At 30.5% G+C, this 23,349-nt stretch overlaps 2 protein-coding genes across 2 annotated transcripts; both read left to right on the top strand.

Annotated features, from left to right (window-relative positions):
• The first annotated feature begins 986 nt into the window (after window positions 1-986).
• Window positions 987-1,604, top strand: LOC128668006 (uncharacterized). The gene has a single exon (XM_053740154.1). It carries the CDS (start codon window positions 987-989, stop codon window positions 1,602-1,604), a length of 618 nt encoding a protein of 205 aa, XP_053596129.1.
• An 18-nt stretch (window positions 1,605-1,622) lies between these two features.
• Window positions 1,623-2,219, top strand: LOC103576139 (uncharacterized). The gene has a single exon (XM_008556196.2). The coding sequence runs from the start codon at window positions 1,623-1,625 to the stop codon at window positions 2,217-2,219; it is 597 nt and encodes a 198-aa protein (XP_008554418.2).
• Window positions 2,220-23,349: the final 21,130 nt, after the last annotated feature.

Raw genomic sequence — 23,349 nt, 5'->3', positions numbered from 1 at the left:
TTATGATACCGTTATATGTGGACATTTGTGTTTAAAATTCCTCAATAATGAACTATAAATGTTGTGGTTTGATTGATATGTGTTAGTCATGGCTGATTCGTTGACGCTAACACTATCTGGAGCTACCTCCACATTGGAAGCTCAATATTTTTCACCAATTGAATTATCACCAGAAAAAATTTATGTATTGGGACTTGTGGAATTGTTAACATTCAATTCTATACCTAATATTGATAACGGTTGTAATGTTCTATTTATCCAGCGTAAATAGAAAGGCGGCAGATAAAGTTATAACAATACCAACCGGAAGTTATGAACTACGTGACATTGAAAAGTATTTAATAAAGCAATTACCTGAGGATGTAGAATTGAGTATCAAAGCAAATAACAATGAATTACATAGTGAAATTAAATGTAATCGAATTGTAAATTTTGAACCGAAAGATTCAATCGCATCATTATTGGGATTTGGAAATCGTCGACTTGAATCGAACCTTATACACAAATCTGATTTACCAATAAAGATCCTCAAAATCAATGCACTGCGAGTTGAGTGCAATAGTACTAATGGTGCATATTTGAATAACCATAAAGTTCACACAGTTCATGAGTTTTTCCCAAGTGTTGCACCCGGATATAAGATCATTGAAGTCCCATCTCACATCATTTACTTACCAGTCGCAGTACAGTCAATACACAATCTTCAGCTGCGCATTGTTGATCAAGATGGGAATTTAGTGAATTTTCATGGTGAAACAATTACAATAAGATTGCATATAAAATCAGTGAAATAATGGGAATTGTTTTTGATAAAAAGATTGGTAGCAGCTATAAAAGTGGATCATCATGTCTGAAGCCCATCAGTCATCGTGCTCCTGTCAGAGTGCTAACACCTCAGAACGTGGAATTCCTCAAAAGTCTAGGATTAAAATTACGTGGAAGATTGGAAAAATAAGAAAAGTTAATTTGTGCTGCATTGTATTACCATGGCGGAAATCTTAGACATTCAGAAACCAATTATCTTTGATGAATCAATTTTTCACTATGAGATTCATTCACATCAACCTTATGCATCATCAACATTTAACAATAGTGATGAAATTAGAATCAGTATTCAACATCAAGACTTATGCATCCTACCAAGCAAAAGTTCTCTGCACATTTGTGGAAGATTTGTAAAAGAAGATGGTACCGGCGCACGTGCAACTATGAACTTAGTCAATATGGCTATTTGTTATATGTTTGAAGAAATACGCTATGAATCAAATGCTGTTGAAATTGATAGATGTAAAAATGTGGGTCTTACAAGTATCATGAAAAATTATATATCTTTGAGTCCTGGGCAACACAATTTAATGAAGAATGCTGGATGGTTGATCAGTAATGACAGTAAATTAACTAATGACAATGGATATTTCAACATTTCTATACCACTAAGTTACATACTTGGATTTGCTGAAGATTACAATCGTATTATCATGAATGCTAAACATGAATTGATTCTTATAAGATCAAATTCTGATGTTAATACATATATACATACACCTGCTGCCGCTGGTGATAACGCTGAAATAGTGAAAGTTCTTCTCAATAAGGTAGAATAAAATGTCCCATACATCACAATGTCGGACAAGCAAAAAATTCAAGCACTCAACTTTATTGCTTATGATCCAGCTATATCAATAAGCTTTCGCACATGGCAATTGTATGAATACCCACTACTCCCTCGAACAACGAAACATGTTTGGCCAATGAAGACTTCGACACAATTGGAAAAGCCACGATATGTGATCCTAGGATTTCAGACTGCTAGAAAAAATGTTGTAACGAAAAACGCCAGTCAATTCGATCATTGTAATATCAGAGATGTAAAGCTATTTCTCAATTCTCAAAGTTATCCATATGAAAATTTAAATCTAAACATTAGTCGTAATCAGTATGCTTTAATATATGATATGTATACTAATTTTCAAACGTCATACTATAATAAAGAATCGAAACCATTATTGACAAAAACTGAATATTTACAACAAGCGCCAGTCTATATTATCGACTGTTCGAAACAAAACGAATCTATTAAATCTGGGCCAGTCGATATTCGTCTTGAGTTTGAATCTGATGAACAGTTTCCGGATCAAACATCTGCATATTGTCTTATTTTACATGATCGTATAATTGAATATAATCCATTAAGTAGTACTGTAAGAAAATTAACTTAAAACATATATTGTATTGAGGAGAAGGAGGAGGAAGATTAAAGAAATAAAACTCATCCTTAATATCATACCTTTTAATCTACATTATTTTTAATTAGTATAAGTAGTTTTAAAATCTACATACATGTAGAGTTTACATATTAATTGATTTTCAATAATTATCTTTCATGTTTTTGCATGTAGTACAATATTTTTTTAATGGATAAAGCCATATTCCTGGAATATCATGGCTCGAAGCTGATAGTGGGTTATGTTTGATGCAAAATGAATAGTCCATTCATTTTTCATTATATTTTAAATGCCCTGGAAGTGTATCCCATACAAATTTAATTTGTGATTTTGCAAAACGTAAAATGAACAAATCATCAAGACATGCTATGTCGGTGACATCCATTTTCCTCAAATCATTTAGTTGGTAAAATAGTTGAACAGACTTTTCATAGGATTTCCCAACACCCCAATACTTCAAAAACCAGTGCTTGAGTTGTTGTGTTGTACCAAATGCACATGCGAAATGACCTCTTTTTGTGTGTTTGATACGATGCAAACATCGCGGTTTGTTGAGTTCTTCTAAGCAATCGAATGAAAAATGTCGCATCAATTGTAGATCAATGATTGGAACAGCAAAATCGATTATCCTTTCAAGTCTCTCCCTCGCCTGTGCTCCTTGGACATAAAAGTAGCGCACTTTTTTTATTAATTCGGTCATTATTAGATTAAATGAGTCATATGGTGTATCGCCTGTATCCCACATAATTCCGTGTCGATCACCGTTTTCGTCTTCACTTTCACAAATAACAGTAGCATTTATATATTCCATGGGTGGTTGAAATAGCCAATACTGACTATGATACAATCCGTTGGTATATTTGGTATTGTTTATATCAATAATACACAGCTCCTCTACAACACATGTGCAATCCGGCATTTCAAACCCAACAAAGTCGATTATCAGCTCCATTGTTTATTTATTTATTGATCATGCGATTTTCCAACTTTTCCAATTTTCTTATGAGATTTACTAATTCTATTAAGCAATCAATTTTATGAATTGCATCTGGGCATGTAGTTTGAGCTCGAATCCAATCCAAAATGTATGGATGTCGAACAAATAATTCAAAAATCAGATCACTGAACTTAGCCATAAGCACAGATAGAAAACGATTCAGTTAAACACATTTAACCACTAACTTCACACACACACTAAGCCGTATACTGTACAAACCTGTTGGATGAATAGAGGTTTTATAATACAAACCCCACTACGATTTTGGTGGAAAAATGGGAAAAAATAGATAAAGATCAGATAGAAGTGTAAATTTTCAGAAAACAAATGATTCATTTGTTATAAACAAAAGAGTAAAAGTTGCTAAAGATAAGATAAGGTAAAACATACGTTAATAAGTGAAAAACACGTCATTTGTTATAAAAATACCCCCCGCCCCTCATCTTTCCACATATTTTAAAGTTTAATCTTAAAACATTTAAACAATATGATAATAGCATACGTCATTTTCCCACCTAAATTTGAAAAATACCCCCACTCCAACGCCATCTACATCCTTATTCATTAACCATATCAATCCCATACCCCCACCCCATAATCTAAGCCCCGAACCTACAGTATCAATCTCATACCCCCATCTCAATCCCACATCCCCCTTCCCTCAGGCCCACTCTCCACCAAATCGGCTAAAAAATGCTACTAGCGCCCTCTCTCGGGTACCAGTATAGAAGATCAGCAGAGAGCGCTATTAGCGCCCCCTATCTTAACTGTCGGTATGGAAGATTACCCCAGACCCTCACTTATTCACGATGACACTCCAAGCAGTGCCCTCTATATCCACAATCTCAATTCCACACCCCCACCCCATAATTCAAGCCCCAAACCTGCAGTATCAATCTCATAACCCCTTCCCTCAGGCCCACTCCCCACCAAATCGACTAAAAAATGCTACTAGCGCCCTCTCTCGGGTGCCGGTATAGAAGATCAACAGAAAGCGCTACTAGCGCCCCTACCTCGACTGTCGGTATGGAAGATCACCCCATCCCCCACTTATTCACGATGGTATTGCAGATCCCTGTTGTGGGAGGGGAAACATCCCTGTTTATCTACTTTAATTGATAATTTGTAACTAATACTTTGAATTGGTTTTTGTATTTTTTTATAACTCAATTATTGTCATTTCAGGACAGTCTTGAACAATGAAATTTGGCAGGTTTTGAATAAGCAAAAAAACCTACAAATTAAATTAAAAAATAAAAACGGATGTAAATAACTTATTATTTCTATTTCTTGGGTTATATTTTTATTCATTGTCATGCAAATTGATGGTGAAAAAATTGAGAAGCTTTATTTTTAATATTCAAAGGTCGCTCGAAAACGTCTAAAAGACAGTACTCGGAAACATTAAAAATTCTTGAGCAAGGTTTAAATATTCAAATTTTGGGCTTAAATTTTCAGCGTGGTCATGATTTTACAAATATAAACTATTGGTGCCACGAGAAAGAAAAAATTTTGAAATCAAAAATTCAAGTTTTAATCATTTTTGATATTTCCAAAATCAATATATATATATATATATATATAGTAGGGTGGTCGTTGACAATTAAATTTTCTCAGGGGCCCTATCAACAATGTTCCTTTTTAGTAAAAAAATACGTGGAGAATTGGGTTATTTAGTTTTAAGTAAAAAAAGCACGTGCCGAAGGACGATCTAAGTTCATTTTTCGATACGATCGCGGTTTTTTTCAAATATCTCATGAAATATGCAGATTAACGGAAAAAACCATAGGAACAATTTTGTAGGAAATTAAATTTTCGACAAAAAAGGTCATTGTCATTTTTTTTTAATAAATTTGTATTTATGAAGATATTTAAAAAAAATTTTTTTAGGTCTTATCAATTGGGCATTTTGAGGATAACAAATGTTAAAAATAACGTTTTTTTCATAAATATAGACAACTTCGTAACTCGTAGTATATCAATTCCTGATGAAAAAAGTTTTTGTCTAATTATATATGATTATATATGATCAGATATAATTATATATAATCATAAATGGAATTATATATAATTATACATAATTTCATATAAGCCTATACATAATAAGGTCTGATCATACCTGGCTGTTATAACCCCATATATAATCATTTATAAGTCCACATATGGTCAGATCTGATTGTATATGAGTCTATATATAATTAGATATGATCATACTTGACTGCTATAAGTCCACATATAACCATATATGAGTGTATATATGATCAGATCTCATCATGTATGACTCTATATATAATTAGACTCGATCATACTTGGCCGTTATAACTCCCATTCATAACTATATATAAGTCTATATATGATCAGATCTGATCCTATATGATTCTATTATTGATCAGATCTGATAATATATAGGTCTACATATAATGAAGTATAATTAGACTTGATGAATTTTCGGATCCCCTTATGTATGAACGGTTATATATTGTAACGAGGTTCGTTGGAAATTCAAACTACGCGCTCGAGGAGTTAGAGACTGGTGTCACTTGTGCGAGTTTATCTCCGGATGGTTAAGGAGAAGATTAATTCTGGGTTCCTACGGTCGGTTGGAGAGTTGTTCCAGCCGCAGGCGCAGAAAACAGAGGCAAGAATATATGAGTCCCATCTACGGGCTACTCGCTCTCTTTCGTTTTCTCACACTCAACGGTCACAGTTCGACCAGTCTGAATTCCAGTGCAATTTTTTGGCCGTAAGGTTTGGTCTTACGAGAGCTAAGTGGAGGATAATTCTATTAACTTGGACAACGGAAACTGCTGGAGGATTATTATTAATCAACTACACCTGGATCTAGTCTAATTGAGGCTACGGGAAATTATCAGGAAAAATCCTCAGGCTGGATCTTTCTGGGTATGGAGGACTATACCAAGAACTCACGAGACGTAGGTGTTCAACATTTATTTAAAAATTGAAAGATATTTGTACTGTTCAGCATATAATTTTATCATCCGTTTTGTTCACGAGTGGTACTCAACAAAATCTGTGTGTTTGCGAGTTCTACACTAAGAGTGAGACTCACTAAATAATTAAATTTGTTATTATGGTTTTATAAATAGACTAAAAATCAAATTAGATCAATTTTAATTGTTTAAGCTAAGAAAACGTAGTTGTGCCACGTCAGCGTCCGCCATTTTGGGCGATGTCTGCACTTCAGAGTTGTTGAAGTTTAATTAATATTCTAGTAAAGTAATTTATAAAAATTTTTAGTATTATATAGAGTCACAATAAAATTTTTATTATTAACGTTCTGAGACTATAAAGTCGTCTGGTTGCTTGTCGGGTAAACAAATAAAAATTTTTTAAAATTTTTCTTACAACTAAACTAATTACAAACAGTTGCTTTCTCAATACCTTACTCTCAAACACTAAGACTCTCCTTGTGACCAGGAAGCGGGTTAATCCAGCCTGAGACCTGACCTAGTAAAATAATACTTGGTACCAGGAGGCCAAGTAACCAAGATCTATGTTTTAAATCTCTTGGTGGCGCCTGTAAATAAATCTTTGCAGCTGTCAATTGTAACTTGTGGCTTGGACGTGTAGGTCACACATACACGGAAAAGTCCTGGATATAATATATTTTTATATATAAACATGTCTGTTCATGCATGATTATGAGTCATGATAAGACCTGTCCGGGAAAAAATGATTTTGCCTAATTATCTATAATTATGTATGATTATGTATAAAAGTATATATAATTATACATAATTATATATGAATTTATGTATGATTATACATAATCACATCTACCTCTATATATAATTATGCATGACGTTGTATATAATTTGATCTGATTATGTCTGACCAATACATTATGTCTGGAACTATGTATGAAGCTATATATATGTCTGTATGTGATTAGATTTGATCAGATCTGACTTATTAAAACCCATATATAATCAGATATAGGTCTATCTATAATTAGATCTGATCAGACATGGCTAATATAAATTCATGTATAGTCGTGCATAAGTTTATCTATGATTATATCTGATCAGACATGACTGATATAAAGTTATATGTAGTTATATATATACATATATATATATATATATATATATATCGACATATATATTACATAATATGAAAATTTTTTAATATCAATGGTATTAAATTTTTATTTTGTCAACTATCAAACAAACTTAAATCCCCAATACTAAAAAAATGTTCAAAGGTTTCGGCAGCAATTTAAAAGTATTAATCGATATCGATTTATATACGAATATTTATAAGTTTATAGATAAATAGATTTGATTACATGTATCTAATGATCCTATTATAATTTATGTACAATACCAAATTCATTATTAGGTGTATTATTTACGTAGGATATGTATCAATTTCATTATTTGAATTGAGTAATACCATAACTTTTTCTTTATTGTAAGTTCATAACAGACTAGAGGATCAAACTACAATCCAGCAATCACCAAAGTTAAGCAGCATCGGTGTAGGACATTAATTGGACGGATGACCTCATAGTAAAGTAGTGGTCAACGGATAGTAATTTTTTTTTTTTCAATTAATTTTAACCGACATTAAACTACTTAATTAATAATTCACAGATATTCTAATTGAGATTCTAAAAATGACTATATTCGTTCATGCATGATTATATATAATTAGATCTGGCCAATTTTTGAATCCAATCATATATAGATGATTATGCATGATTATATATGATTAAACAAACCTTCTTTCATCGGGTTATTAATGCTTGTTACAGTTTCTATACACTTAAAAAAATATTATGTTTAAAATTTCTAATCCTTAAAACACTCAATTCATCAGTGTAGGAGTTTGGAAGGTTCAGTAGTATAAATAATATTGAAAAGCACAATATAAAATGTTGACCACGTTTTATTTGGTACACACACTTTAGTTGCAATAGTAACAATAACATATATATAGTTTTACTCGTCGGCACACATGGTAGACTGCGTGCATGTTTGCACAGTATGCCATCGCTATGTGGGTGTGTGTATAAGTGCGTGTGAGCATTCTTACATCTCACACTCTTCCTGAATGCGAAAGCGTACGCATTCACGGCTCCGTTTCTCTCATCTCTAGTGCCCAGGTTAAATCGACGTGTCTTTCCCTGTTCCTCATCGCCTTGGTCAGTATATCGGCGATCATTTTCTCGGCCGGAACATGTATCAGCTGTATCGTGTTACTTCTGACAGCCTCTCGCACGAAGTTAAATCTGATTCGAACATATTTGGTCATATCGTGAAGCTTCATCGTCGTCGATAACTTGATTGCGACCTGACTGTCGCCGTAGATCAGTCCCTCTGATAGTTGTGGGATGCCCGACTCGTAGAGGACTCCCCTCAGGTACATGGACTCCTTTGTGGCCTCCGTAATGGCTTGATATTCGGCTTCTGCCGTTCACAGAGCCACTGTCCTCTGCTTCCTGGATTTACAGCTGATGGCTGCTCCACCCAGGAGAAATACGTACCCTGTGTATGATCTCGAGTCGACTAAGTCGTTTCCCCAGTCAGCGTCCGAGTAGCCAGTGATTATCCCAGCTGGTCTGTTGTACACAAGTCCCAATTTGGACGTCCCTTTTAGGTATCTGAGTACTCGTTTCGCCGCTTCCCGGTGTTCCTCGTTCGGGTGTTCATTGAACTGCCCTAGCACGCTTACAATGTGCGCGATCTCGGGCCTCGTTGCTATGGACAAGTACATCAACGATCCGATTAGCTCCCGGTACTATGGATTCATCCTCTTCGGGGTTAATTTCTGGCTTTAACTTCGTCATCGGGCTCGCCGGTGTGTTTCGCGCATTGCAGTTGCCTATACTGAATTTCCTTAACAGGTCGTCGACGTATTTTCCTTGGCATAAACTGATCTGGTCGTTCTCCTGTTTGATCTCTATTCCCAGGCAGTATTTGGCCTCCCCCAGATCCTTGATCTCGAACTCTTTGTTTCGTCCTTTCTTCAAGGTCGCGATCCATAGTCCTTCGGCTGAAGAGGAGAGCCCGTATATATTTTGTTGGCACCGGATAAACTCAATGGTTTCTTAGGTATTTTGAGCCACGGATCATGAAAATCGAGTCCATTTTGTTCAAAAGTGGTGCAAACAATTGTTAATAACAATTTAATTGTTTAAATTGAAATCACTCCCGAACCATTGGTTTGCTGGGGCATGGTAGAAAAAACAACATGTTCAGAGTGAAAAAATATACAAAAAAGGTATCATAGTATTTTTTTGTATCTCAAATATTTCGCGAGATATGACGAAAAAACGAGCCACGCGCTCGGACCTCTCTCTCTCACACGAGCGGCTGCCTATGCGCGAGCTCTGTCTCCGCCAAATCACGTCAGATACTTGAGAGGGCGGAATTTTCTTAAGTTTTTTACACGAAAAATCAAAGAAAAAATTTTAAAAAATCGATAGAATGTCGATGGTACCAATCGACAGCATTTTTTCTGAAACGAATTTCTGTCGTATCATCCATAGACGTTTTATTTGTTAACTAATGTTATAAACAAACGAATTTTTTCAAAGTCCATTTTGGAATCGAAAAATCGATAAAATGAGGATACTATCAATCAACGATACGATGAAAATTCGTTTTAAATAAAAAAATGTCGATTGATTGTTTCCCCATTTGATTGATTATTTCAATCCATTCTGGATTTCGAAAAAATCCATTTGTCTATAACATTTGCTAACAAAAAAAAACACGTCTCTGGATGACCCAATAGAAATTCGTTTCTGAAAAAATGCTGTTAATTGGTACCATCGACATTCTATCGATTTACTCTATCCAATCTGGACTTTAAAAATAATTCATTTGTTTATAACATTAGTTAACAAAAAAAAACTTCTCCAGACGATGCGACAGAAATTTGTTCCAGAAAAAATGCTGTCGATTGGTACTAACGAAATTTTATCTATTTTTTAAATTTTTTCTTTGATTTTTCGTGTCAAAAACTTAAAAAAATTCCGGCCTATTAAGTATCTGACGCGATTTGGCGGAGAGAGCTCGCGCATAGACAGCCGCTCATGCGAGAGAGAGAGAGAGAGATCCGAATGCGTGGCTCGTTTTTCTGTTATATCTTGCGAAATATTTGAGTTACAAAAAAATACTGTGATACCTTTTTTGTGTTTTTTTTTTATTCTGAACGTTTTGTTTTGATTCCGAACGTTTTGTTCTACACTGCCCCAACAAACCAGTGGTTCGGGAGTTATTTCAATTTAAACAATTAAATTGTTATTAACAATTGTTTGCACTACTTTTGAACAAAATGGACCCGATTTTCATGCTCTTTGGCTCAAAATATATAAGCAACCGTTGAGTTTATCCGGTGCCAACAAAATGTATACGGGCTCTCCTCTTCAGCTGAAGGACTACCAGCTTTCGTCGTTCGACGTAGCCAATATGTTGTCTACATATACGGTGACTAACAATACTCCCCCTTGGTCTCGGCGCTGAGACCGGCACGGATCTGAGACGGTAGGTTTCGAACCCAATTGTTGTAGTGCACCCTTCAGTCTTTCGTACCATTTTTTTCCGGACTGTTTCGATCCCTATATAGCTTTTCGCAATCGGCATACAAGGTCACCCCTTTTGATGTTCTCCAACATCTTTGTCGCCCTCGAAAGTATTGGCGAATCTCGTCTCTCGTCGCGCACGATGAGCTCCAATGCCTCCTTAAGCATGGGTGGTGCTTCCATGCACAGTTCCTAGTCGATGACGCCGTATAGGTACGCCGTTGTTACACCCATTTGATGTATTTTGGCTCCTATTTCTGTAGACACGCCGCTAGCAGTCTTATGGTGTCCAACCTTGCTACTGGTGCGAACGTTTCATCGAAATCGAATCCGGATCTCTGTGTGAAACCCCTGGCCACTACACGCGCCTTTTTGCCTGTGGTTTCCCCTTCTGCGCTCGTCTTGTTCTTGATGATTACTTTGGACCCTATGACTCTCCCTGGTTAGGGCTGCTCTACGATTTCTTATGTTTCATGTAAGAGGTGTGCGTACATCTCTTCGGCGATTGCACGCTTCCATTCTCGTGCGTGGGCGCCGCTCGTGGCTTCTTCTAAGTCCACGTCTGCCATGTGGGCCACTTCTTCGATAAAATTTACTTCCATTTTGTCATCTTCATCGTCTAGATCCTCAATGTCGTTGATTGGCGGTCCAGCTCCACCGATGCTCCCACAGCTGCGCGCTCTTTTGTTGATCTGCTGTATCGACGTCTCTAGAGGTTTTTTTTTCTCGGTAAGTGTTGTCCTCTACGTCAAATGCATCCTCGTCAATCTCTCCGTCGTTTCGATGGTGATGGTTGTACTTGTGCATGGGCTTGCTCAGCCCATATTTCTTTCCCTGTTTCAGGGTTCCCCTCCTCGGGATGTCGATAATCTACGTCCATTTTGACGATGTTGCGTAGTTTCTCCAGGCTATCTTCCACAATTGACATGACTAGTGATCACTATCTTTCCGTTGCCATTCCTTAGAATCTTATCCGTCTTTGCGGAGTCTGCGTATCCGACGAGTTTTCCTTCGATGGCTCTGTCGTCGAACTTGCTTCGACCTGGCCCCTTATCCAGGATGAATGCCTTTGCTCCGAATACTCTCAAATGCTTTAAGTTCGGCTTCCTGCCGTGCCATATTTCGTGTGGTGTCACTCCTTCGTGACTACTGCTCGGGCATCGGTTTCTCAGGTAGCACGCCGTATTTATGGTCTCTGCCCAGTATATGCTTGGGAGCCCTGATTGTATCAATAGGCATCTAGCCATGTCGACGACTGTTCGGTTTATGCGTTCAGTAGCGTTTGCAGGAATCAGTTTTTAGTGACTGCTAAAGCTTATATAAATTTAAAATTAGTATTCATCGACAATTTCCGTGAAAAGTATCTGAAAGCTTACCTTTAATTTATGACATTAAATTTTAAGTTTTGACCATTTTTTCCAATAATTTGATAGCCTTGAAAATTCTAATGGAATCAAAAAATGTTAAAAGTATGGATTTCATTTCACATAACTTATGAATTTTCCATGATAATACAATTTTGTCACTTATATTTTAGTTTGAACAAAACAACCTGTAGATTTCACAGTTATTTTATGTTTTAGAAGTATTTCTTTTATTATTTATAATGTTTCAATCGTAACTGTACGTGCTATAATTATAACTGGTCTTGCCATCGTAATAGCGATTAAAATTATTATCTAATATTCATTAAATTTTCTACACTTCGTTTATGTGAAGGTTAGTTTGGTACATTACCTATATAATGTCTTGTCAAATCAACTATCTGAAGTTCTCTATCGAAAATAGTCGTTATCTTTTTTATCCTCACTCTTAGAAAATGAGCCTAATCTCATATCATGACTATACGCTAACATGTATCACAAGATATGTCTGTATGAAACTTTTTATATAGATTAATTGGAAAATCTACCTTCCATTTCGGCTGCCAAATGATCTTTTTAGTAGATTTCATAGAAATCTAACTATTGTATTTGTTCTCATGACGGAATTTTTGAAAAATTTTACTACATTTAAACTCAGCTCGATGAGCTATGGCAAGTCAGAAAATACATTTGGTTCAAAAGTTTATATATATATATATATATATATATATATATATATATATATATATATATATATATATATATATATACCAAAGTAGATTTTTCTACTTGGCCATGATAAAATTCATTTATTTGTGATCCAAAAATAATAAAAAAAAATAAAAAAGTTTATTCTAACGTCGTTTAACCCTGCCTAAGTAATGATACATTCTCATTTTAGTACAATGAGAAAAATTTGATTACTTGCTTGAAAAAAAGTGCACAGCAATGACTAATACCTAATTTCGTGGGAAATTTCCCGCTCTTCAAAAAAGGTCTCTTATGTTTTTTTCGTGAATCCAACTGTTTAAGAGATATTGAAGGTCAAAGTTTGATTTGTTTAACAAAATTGGCGTTTTTGCTTGAAATTTGATAACTCTTCAACACCCAAACATGAAATTTAGCGCTAGAAATTTTCTTGTAGGAGATTTATCGCTCTTCAAAAAAGGTTTCTTACACTTTTTTTGTAAATCTAACCATTTCTGTGATATCGAAGCTCAAAGTTGATAGATCTGAAAAATAATGTTTTTCGATGAAAATTCTATAACTCTTCAGCAAACGCATGTTTACTCAAGCTTTTAACAGTTTAGTATCAGAAATTTACGGCTCTACAATAAAGGTTTCTTTGATTTTTTTGATAAACTCAATCGTTTAAGAGATTTTTAGGTTTTAAATTGAAAGATAAGTTTCACAAACCAGCTCAAAATTTTGCTCTGAGGATATAAAAAATTTCTTTTACTTCGAGTTTAAATATCTCCTAAACGGTCGAGTTTATCAAAATAATCAAAAAAACCTTTTTTGTAGAGCGGTAAATTTCCGACAAAACTGTATATTTGTTATTACTATGCACTTATTTTTAAGCAAGTAATAAAATTTTTCTCATTGTACCAAAATGAGAATGTATCATTACTTGGGAAGGGTTAAACGGCGTTAGAATAAACTTTTGTATTTTTTTTTTATTTTTGGATCACAAATAAATGATTTTTATCATAACTAAGTGAAAAAATCTAATTTGGTAAATAACGGACACCCTAATATATATACGATATAACGCACCGTTCTCCAAAAATAGCGTCCATAATTCTACACCGATCTTAATGAAACTTAATACATTTATATATTTGTCATTACTATGCACTTATTTTTAAGCAAGTAATAAAATTTTTCTCATTGTACAAAAATGAGAATGTATCATTACTTGGGCAGGGTTAAACGGCGTTAGAATAAACTTTTGTATTTTTTTTTTTTATTTTTGGATTACAAATAAATGATTTTTATCATCGCCAAGTGAAAAAATATAATTTGGTAAATAACGGACACCCTAATATATATACGATATAACGCACCGTTCTCCAAAGAGCGTCCACAATTCTACACCGATCTTAATGAAACTTAATACATTTATTCTATGGACGGTTCAAAATAAGTCAAATAAAATCTATAATACGACTAGTCGTCTGGAAATGAAACTTCCCAATGCTCGGACGTCATTCTTCAATTTGAACTAAGTAGTAGTCTGAAGTCGAGTGGGGAGCGAGTAATTATAAACTGGGACCAGAACGTAAATCGACATTAGTGACCGGAATGACCAGATCGGACGGACCTAGTCGAGTCTAGAGGAAAAGTTCAACAGCTGAGTAGATGCTACCATAAAACGCCATAACAGACGCCGGCTTTTAGATGCTTAATTTTATATGAGGTAATTAATTAATTGAGAGCTTGTGTTTTACTGTGGAACCAAGCGATAAATTATTCAAATCTTTTATCAGATACCAGGCGGTTAGCCGGTTTCTCTTATGAATATTACTGATTGCGTTTGATTAAGCAGGTTGAAGGAGAGAACGGGTAGAGGAGAGTTTAGAGATAGATAGAGAGGAGAGACAAGTGACAAATACTGGAACGAGACGAAAAATTTACAATTACCAGACCAGACCAGGACGAGACCAAGACGGACACAACGACGAAAAGGAACCAGAGAGTTAATTTGTTGTAAAGGTATTTATTTAAAATTTTTCCAGGCAGGAAGCCGGAAAATTTTAATTAATACATAGTCATACGTCTGGTAACGTCGCGTCAGTTCGTTCGTAATAATTTAACCCGGAAGTAAAATATATAAAATAATTAATTAATAAACTCCAGGCAGGTAGCCGGAACTATTGCGTTAGTAAAATATTTCCAGGCAGGTAGCCGGAAAAATTCTGGGAATTTCCAAGTAGGTCGTGTAACCCACGCACCGGAAACTATCGAATCTAGTCATAATTGCTAGTCGAAAAAATTAATTAATTATAAGTGAATTTAATAATAAAATAAACAAAATAATCGTAAATAAATTTAATAGTAAATTGTCTCGGTAAAAGTTGAAAAAAGTCCGCGGTCAAAGTCATTGATAAAAATCAAATAAGTAAAAGTTAAGTGATTGGATATAGTAATAATTAGTTAAATAGAAGAATTAATTAAAGAAATCAAGTAAATTAAATAAGAATAATTATTGTGATAGTAAAAGTACCTGGAAAGAGCACATGAAAAGTATATAAATTGAATCGGGTGAACTTTGAGTTCGAATAATTTGGTAATGTGTTAATGAATTACTGACTAATAGTTCGAAGGTTTGGAGTAAAAATAATTGGTGATAAAAGTGATAAAAGGAATAATAAGAAATTAATGATAATTAAAATTAATTAATAATTATTTATTTCTCAGATTAATTAATTTATTTAAAATTGCGGGAAAAATTATTTTAAATTCAGTGTGTGGAGAAAATAAAGCCCAGGGGACTGAGTGAGTGTGTGAGTGAAATAAATTAAGATTTTAATGGAAAATTTAGTTATTAAGTATCGCGAAGGTTAAGCGACTTTTAAAATAATTGTGTGTGTGAGTGTGTGGAAAATGCCAAAGGTAGTTGGCTAATTTTATTAAAAAAATTATTGCGGGTAATAAATAAATTAGTAGTTAATGAAAATATCGCGGGCCAATAAATAAAAAGTTAATTAAGGTTTATAAGTTATAAGGTTTATAAGTAAATAAGGTTTTATAAAGTTATAAGGTATAAGGTTCAAAGTTTATAAAGATATAAAGTTTATAAAAGTCATAAAGGTTCAAGGTTAATTAAATAAATAAAAGGTTTAATTTGTTAATTGGAATAATTAAATTGTTTATAAATTATCCTTCCTCATCCTTCTCTTACAATTAAATAAATTACAGCGACCCTGACGATCTAAGATCCGGCTCTAGGAGGCCGTTATCATTTCCAGTGGCGCCCTTTAAAAAGGAATGTAAGGGCGACAAGAGTAACAGCATAACCCTGTTATACATCAGTTTAGAATTTATAGCATCCCAAAATTTTCAGAATGTCAAAAATTCATATTTTTACTTATTCTTTCTTCGATATTTTTTGAATGTTATAACTTATCGACTTTCTATAAAATTCATCTAAAAGCTCTTCAAATAAGCTTTAATTTTCAATCCTATATTTGTGTCTAGACCAATGAAATTTTTTATCTTACCACTCATTAAATGAAATTTTGCTATTGCATTGGTTCTTCTACTTTCAACAGATTCATCACAATCCTAACTATTGTATTCATTAGCAAATTTATGAAACTGATTGAATTTATATTATTGCAGTATAACATTCATAAAATCTAAATATTTCAATTCAAGTGTGTAAATTTAATTTTGTTTTATTGATAGTTTTTATGACTGATTTCAAGTATGACACTTAGATCTATCATAATTGAAATTTTAACTCAAATTATTTTATTTAATTTCGTATTGACTATGAATCCTACAGTAAAAAAAAAAAACAGAATACTTTTTCGTAGACAATTTAACTCTCTTTCATTTTTATTTTCGTTATTTAACTTACTATTCCGATGATTTTTTAATTTTCTAATTTTAATTCTTAAATTTTTTGCGTTTAACTTCAAATTTTTTGCCAATCTTTCTTTGCTCTATTACCTTGAGAATTTCTGAGGATATCAAAAAAAAATTTATTTTGTTATTAATGTTTATTTAAAAGGTTGAAATGATCAAATTATGAGAAATCTACCTCCATTTCGACCACCGAATGGCCTTTTTTTTATTTGAAGACAATAAATTTTCTCGGAATAAGTACTATTTTTTAAGCGCAAAAATTTTTGCATGCTCCAACCAAGAACAAAAATGCTTTAACTAAGAGAAAAATAACTTGGGATTAAAGATATATATGTATATATGTAGGAGAGAGAAGTCACCGGTGCTATTAGCAGCAGCAGCAAGTAGTTCGATGCTCGCCACGAAATCACGTCTGCTGGTTGTAGTGTCCCTGGTAAGAAACTTATTTCGTAACTGTTATATTTCAATGTTGGAAGCAATTTCGGCACGAGTACTCCTCTGTTATTTGACAGAGTGATGTTTATTCAAAGCCGTAAGATGGACGGTGGTGACTTAGGTGTCATCTAGGTCATCAAGTACCAAGTAGGGTACTTTATGCACCGTTAAGGTAAGGAATAAGTACATTTTTTGATGGTACTATAATATATCCTATTTCATATCGTGGTATCAGAATTTATTTTCAATGCTTTCATGAATGGTTTTTTTTAGAAATTAAACTTGGATTTACAAAGAAAAAATATTTTAATGAAAAGTACAGAGTCTCTACTATATAAACAACAATTTACAATTTATTAAATACATTGTATAAAAATTTAATTATATATAATTATATAGAGCCATTTTCCATTTACAATTATATATTATTATTAGGGTTATTAAAAAAATAACAAATTTTTTTTTCTTCTTGGAAACAAGTTCAAAATTTTATTTAGATACAAATAGACGCCCGAGAAAAGCAGAGCTCTTAATATTAACATTAAAAGGTTCCGCATTGCACTTTTCTATTTTCTATAATCATAACATGGAAAAAATTTTTTTTGCGACTTCTGATTTTATAACTAGCTAACGATGCATTATAGAAGAACTCAACAGGCATATTTTTGTAGGAAATTGAATGCTCTATAAAAAAAGTTTCTTTTCATTGTTTAATAATTCCATTTGTTCAAAACTTATTTGAGGTTGAAGTCGAATTTATATAAAATTTTGAGATCTTTTTACTTTTCCAGTGAAACTATCACACTTATCATAAAATATCTTGGGACGTTTTTTGTAGACATTTTTATTTCTTACAAAATATTAAATACAAAGTTTTTTCGAATTTTGCATTGTTTTCTATTTATTTTCATATCAATGTCAATCTCATAAAAAAACAGTCTTCTGATCGATTCTAAAAGCTTGACATTAAAATAGAAACAACTAGAAAACAGTGAGGAATTTGAAATAACTTTATTCATAATAATTTGTAGGAAATAAAATTGTCTACAAAAAAGATTCCATGATATTTTGTGATAAGTTTGATAGTTTCGCCGGAAAAGTAAAAAGATCTCAAAATTTAACATAAACTTCAATTTCACATAAGTTTTGAATAAATGGAATTATTAAGAAATGATAGGACACTTTTTTTGTAGAACATTCAATTCCCTACAAAAATATGTCTGTTGATTTTATCTATGAAGCATCGTTAGCTAGTTATAAAAATCAAAGACGCAAAAAAATTTTTTTCTATGTTGAATAACATAGAATTAATGGAAAATATAAAAGTGCAATGCAGAAGCTTTAAATGTTAATATTAAGAGCTCTAATTTCCACAGGCGTCTTTTGATATCTAAATGAAAATTTTGAACCTGTCTTCGAAAAGAAAAAAAAATTGTTATTTTTTGAATCACCCTAATAATTATATATAACTTTTTTTACCCTGGCATGGCGGAAGCTTGTCCGCCATAATAGCCCGTTTATAAGAACTTTAAGAACGTCATTTTCAAATGTATTTTTCTAAAGAACTAGACGGTGGATCATATTAAAATTGTGAAAATACATAAATGGAGTACTTTCTTATATGTCGCGTTACTAAAACCATAACGGCGTATCTCAAAATATACGCCCTTTTGGTTCTGCAGAACCAAAAGGGCGTATAAAAAAACTTTTTTGCTTCAATCAATGTAAAAATGTTGACAACATTAGAATCTATTGAAAAAACGAAAGAAATTTTTTTTTTGTTTTACGCCTTTTTGGTTTTAAGAAAAAATTTTTTTAAAATCATAAGGGCGTATCCTGTTTTTTCGATTTATTATCAATTATAGGTAAGAGTAAGAAAAAAAATTGCAAGCGTAATAAAAATTATCACTCCACAATTTAATTTATATGAACAAATATTTATTTAAGTGAAAAAACAAATAAAAAATAGAGAAAAAATAAATTCATCAGGGTATTAGTCCTATACCATCTCCATCGTCAGAATCATCTGTAGCTAAGAGTATGAAAAAAATTTTTTTAATTTTTTTTAGAACATAACTTGACAATAATAAAAAAATTTATAAACTATTACCATCGCTGAAAATTAATCTTTAATAATATTGATAATATTTTTGTGGGACGGTGCCTGATGCACAAAAATGATTTAGGTCATTAAACTTGCTTTGATATATTGGTATTCTAGAACCATAACAATTCTCAAGAACAACGGTAATTGATTTTTGAAAATAAAAAGAAAAAAAAAAAACAGGAAACAGAAAATGAAACTTTGATTGAAAAATGAAAAAATGCACCTTTGAAAAATTGAACAATCTAAATGTGCATTTTTTTAATTTGATTAAATTAAATTTCACAGCACTCATAGAATTTAGAATTTTTTCGTTCCCGAATTATACATATTTTTTACATTAATTGTTGGATTAAAAAAATTGTGACAAACTTAAGATTCAATCAAAATTAAATAAAGAAATTTAGTTTTTTATTCAAATAAATATTTGTTCAGATAAATTAAGTTGTGGAGTGATAATTCTTATTACCCTTGCAATTTTTTTTCTTACTCTGACCTATAATTAATAATAAACCGAAAAAATAGGATACGCCCTTATGACTTTAAAAAAATTTTTGCTTAAAACCAAAAGGGCATAAAACAAAAAAATTTTTTTTTCCTTTTTTCCATAGATTTTAATGTTTTCAATATTTTTACATTGATTGGAGCAAAAAAAAAAAATTTTATACGCCCTTTTGGTTCTGCAGAACCAAAAGGGCGTATATTTTGAGATACGCCCTTTTGGTTTTAGTAACGCGATGTATACTAAGTTTCAAATGTTAAAATTGAAAAATTCTTGCCATTAGATTCGCTCGAACCTCCTCAAACTTTAACTTCAAAAATCTTATGAACGGAAAGATTTATCGAAAAATGATGAGACCTGTTTTGTATACTGCTTTATTTTCTATAAAAATATGTATTAGCGTATTTGATCTATTGATCTGTTAACGAGTTAAAGGAAAACTCAAATTTTGAAAAAAATTTTTCCTGTGTTATTAAAAGGGGAAATCGAATTTTTCGATAACTCGGTCTTTAATTAAGATAGAATTCTTGTTTTTCACGAAATTTTGCGTTTGTGGTAAACTTTGATTTTAACCCCAACCACTTATAAAAAGAAATATGGTGCTCTGAAATTACGCACCCTCATCTATATATGTATATATCCATAAACATATATAAATTAAAAAAACTGAGCAGCATAACATTCAAAATTTCAACAACTGTCTCATGTTATTGTACTAAATCACGTAGCTTGTTGATAATAGTGCGTACATATCTACTAGGTAAATTTCTCGAGTGGAGCATGTGATACTGACATGCCAACATGTCAACAGCAACTATGCATCATCGAATGTCTAGTGCACGTTATAATAGCATCATCATCACTATTATCATTATCATCATCGTCACAGAGATTCTACGGGTACTTATATATGTAGAATAATGATGGGAATAATGTCGTGGGTGGTTGGTTATAGAAATAGAATGTATATCCAAAACACATTCGTTCATTACAATAATTGTAGACAGGAGTATCAACTTCCTGTTCATTTACTGCTAACTCTGAATCTACTGTCTATCTGCTCATAGCGTTTCCTAAATTATGCAGCTCCGGCTTCCTCAATCGTAGTCGACTCTCTTTCTATCGACAGTTGTTGTAAATAATATAATTTATAGCTAAGTTATAACTTCCATAGATGAGTTCATTAACAATCAATCTTGGCTTTATTTAAATTTCTCGAATACGTAAATATGTATCGAAAATAATAATAATAAAAATAATAATAATAATAATCCCTCGCGGTATCGATTCACCCTGGAAACACCCCGGAAACACGATGGAATCACGGTGGATCCACGGCGGTTACACGGTGGGTTTTCTGTCATTTCATCACCGTGGTTCCACGGTGATTACACGGTGTATCCACCGTGATTCCACTATGATTAAACGGTGTACCCGCCGTGATTCCACGGTGGTTACACGGTGTACCCACCGTGATTCCACGTACACCGCGTAATCACCGTGGATACACTGTGGAATCTCGGTGAATACACCGTGGAATCAGGGTGGGTACACGGTGTTACCATCGTGGAAACACCATGTAACCACCGTGTATACACGGTGATAAAATGGCACAAACCCACCCTGTAACCACCCTGGATCCACCGTGATTCCACCGTGTTTCTACTCCCAGGGTGTTTCCAGGCTGATTTAAAACCCTCAGGGATAATAATAATAATAATAATAATAATAATAATAATAATAATAATAATAATAATAATAATAATAATAATAATAATAATAATAATAATAATAATAATAATAATAATAATAATAATAATAATAATAATAATAATAATAATAATAATAATAATAATAATAATAATAATAATAATAATAATAATAATAATAATAATAATAATAATAATAATAATAATAATAATAATAATAATAATAATAATAATAATAATAATAATAATAATAATAATAATAATAATAATAATAATAATAATAATAATAATAATAATAATAATAATAATAATAATAATAATAATAATAATAATAATAATAATAATAATAATAATAATAATAATAATAATAATAATAATAATAATAATAATAATAATAATAATAATAATAATAATAATAATAATAATAATAATAATAATAATAATAATAATAATAATAATAATAATAATAATAATAATAATAATAATAATAATAATAATAATAATAATAATAATAATAATAATAATAATAATAATAATAATAATAATAATAATAATAATAATAATAATAATAATAATAATAATAATAATAATAATAATAATAATAATAATAATAATAATAATAATAATAATAATAATAATAATAATAATAATAATAATAATAATAATAATAATAATAATAATAATAATAATAATAATAATAATAATAATAATAATAATAATAATAATAATAATAATAATAATAATAATAATAATAATAATAATAATAATAATAATAATAATAATAATAATAATAATAATAATAATAATAATAATAATAATAATAATAATAATAATAATAATAATAATAATAATAATAATAATAATAATAATAATAATAATAATAATAATAATAATAATAATAATAATAATAATAATAATAATAATAATAATAATAATAATAATAATAATAATAATAATAATAATAATAATAATAATAATAATAATAATAATAATAATAATAATAATAATAATAATAATAATAATAATAATAATAATAATAATAATAATAATAATAATAATAATAATAATAATAATAATAATAATAATAATAATAATAATAATAATAATAATAATAATAATAATAATAATAATAATAATAATAATAATAATAATAATAATAATAATAATAATAATAATAATAATAATAATAATAATAATAATAATAATAATAATAATAATAATAATAATAATAATAATAATAATAATAATAATAATAATAATAATAATAATAATAATAATAATAATAATAATAATAATAATAATAATAATAATAATAATAATAATAATAATAATAATAATAATAATAATAATAATAATAATAATAATAATAATAATAATAATAATAATAATAATAATAATAATAATAATAATAATAATAATAATAATAATAATAATAATAATAATAATAATAATAATAATAATAATAATAATAATAATAATAATAATAATAATAATAATAATAATAATAATAATAATAATAATAATAATAATAATAATAATAATAATAATAATAATAATAATAATAATAATAATAATAATAATAATAATAATAATAATAATAATAATAATAATAATAATAATAATAATAATAATAATAATAATAATAATAATAATAATAATAATAATAATAATAATAATAATAATAATAATAATAATAATAATAATAATAATAATAATAATAATAATAATAATAATAATAATAATAATAATAATAATAATAATAATAATAATAATAATAATAATAATAATAATAATAATAATAATAATAATAATAATAATAATAATAATAATAATAATAATAATAATAATAATAATAATAATAATAATAA

This window comes from Microplitis demolitor, chromosome 6 (assembly GCF_026212275.2).
Source record: "Microplitis demolitor isolate Queensland-Clemson2020A chromosome 6, iyMicDemo2.1a, whole genome shotgun sequence".
Taxonomy (NCBI): Eukaryota; Metazoa; Arthropoda; class Insecta; order Hymenoptera; family Braconidae; genus Microplitis; species Microplitis demolitor.
The sequence above is the reverse complement of the archived record's forward strand: the minus strand, read 5'-3'. Positions and strand labels throughout refer to the sequence as shown.

Excerpts from the sequence above, each read along its gene's own strand:
- LOC128668006 (XM_053740154.1), top strand. The coding sequence starts at position 987 with ATGGCGGAAATCTTAGACATTCAGAAACCAATTATCTTTGATGAATCA.
- LOC103576139 (XM_008556196.2), top strand. The coding sequence starts at position 1,623 with ATGTCGGACAAGCAAAAAATTCAAGCACTCAACTTTATTGCTTATGAT.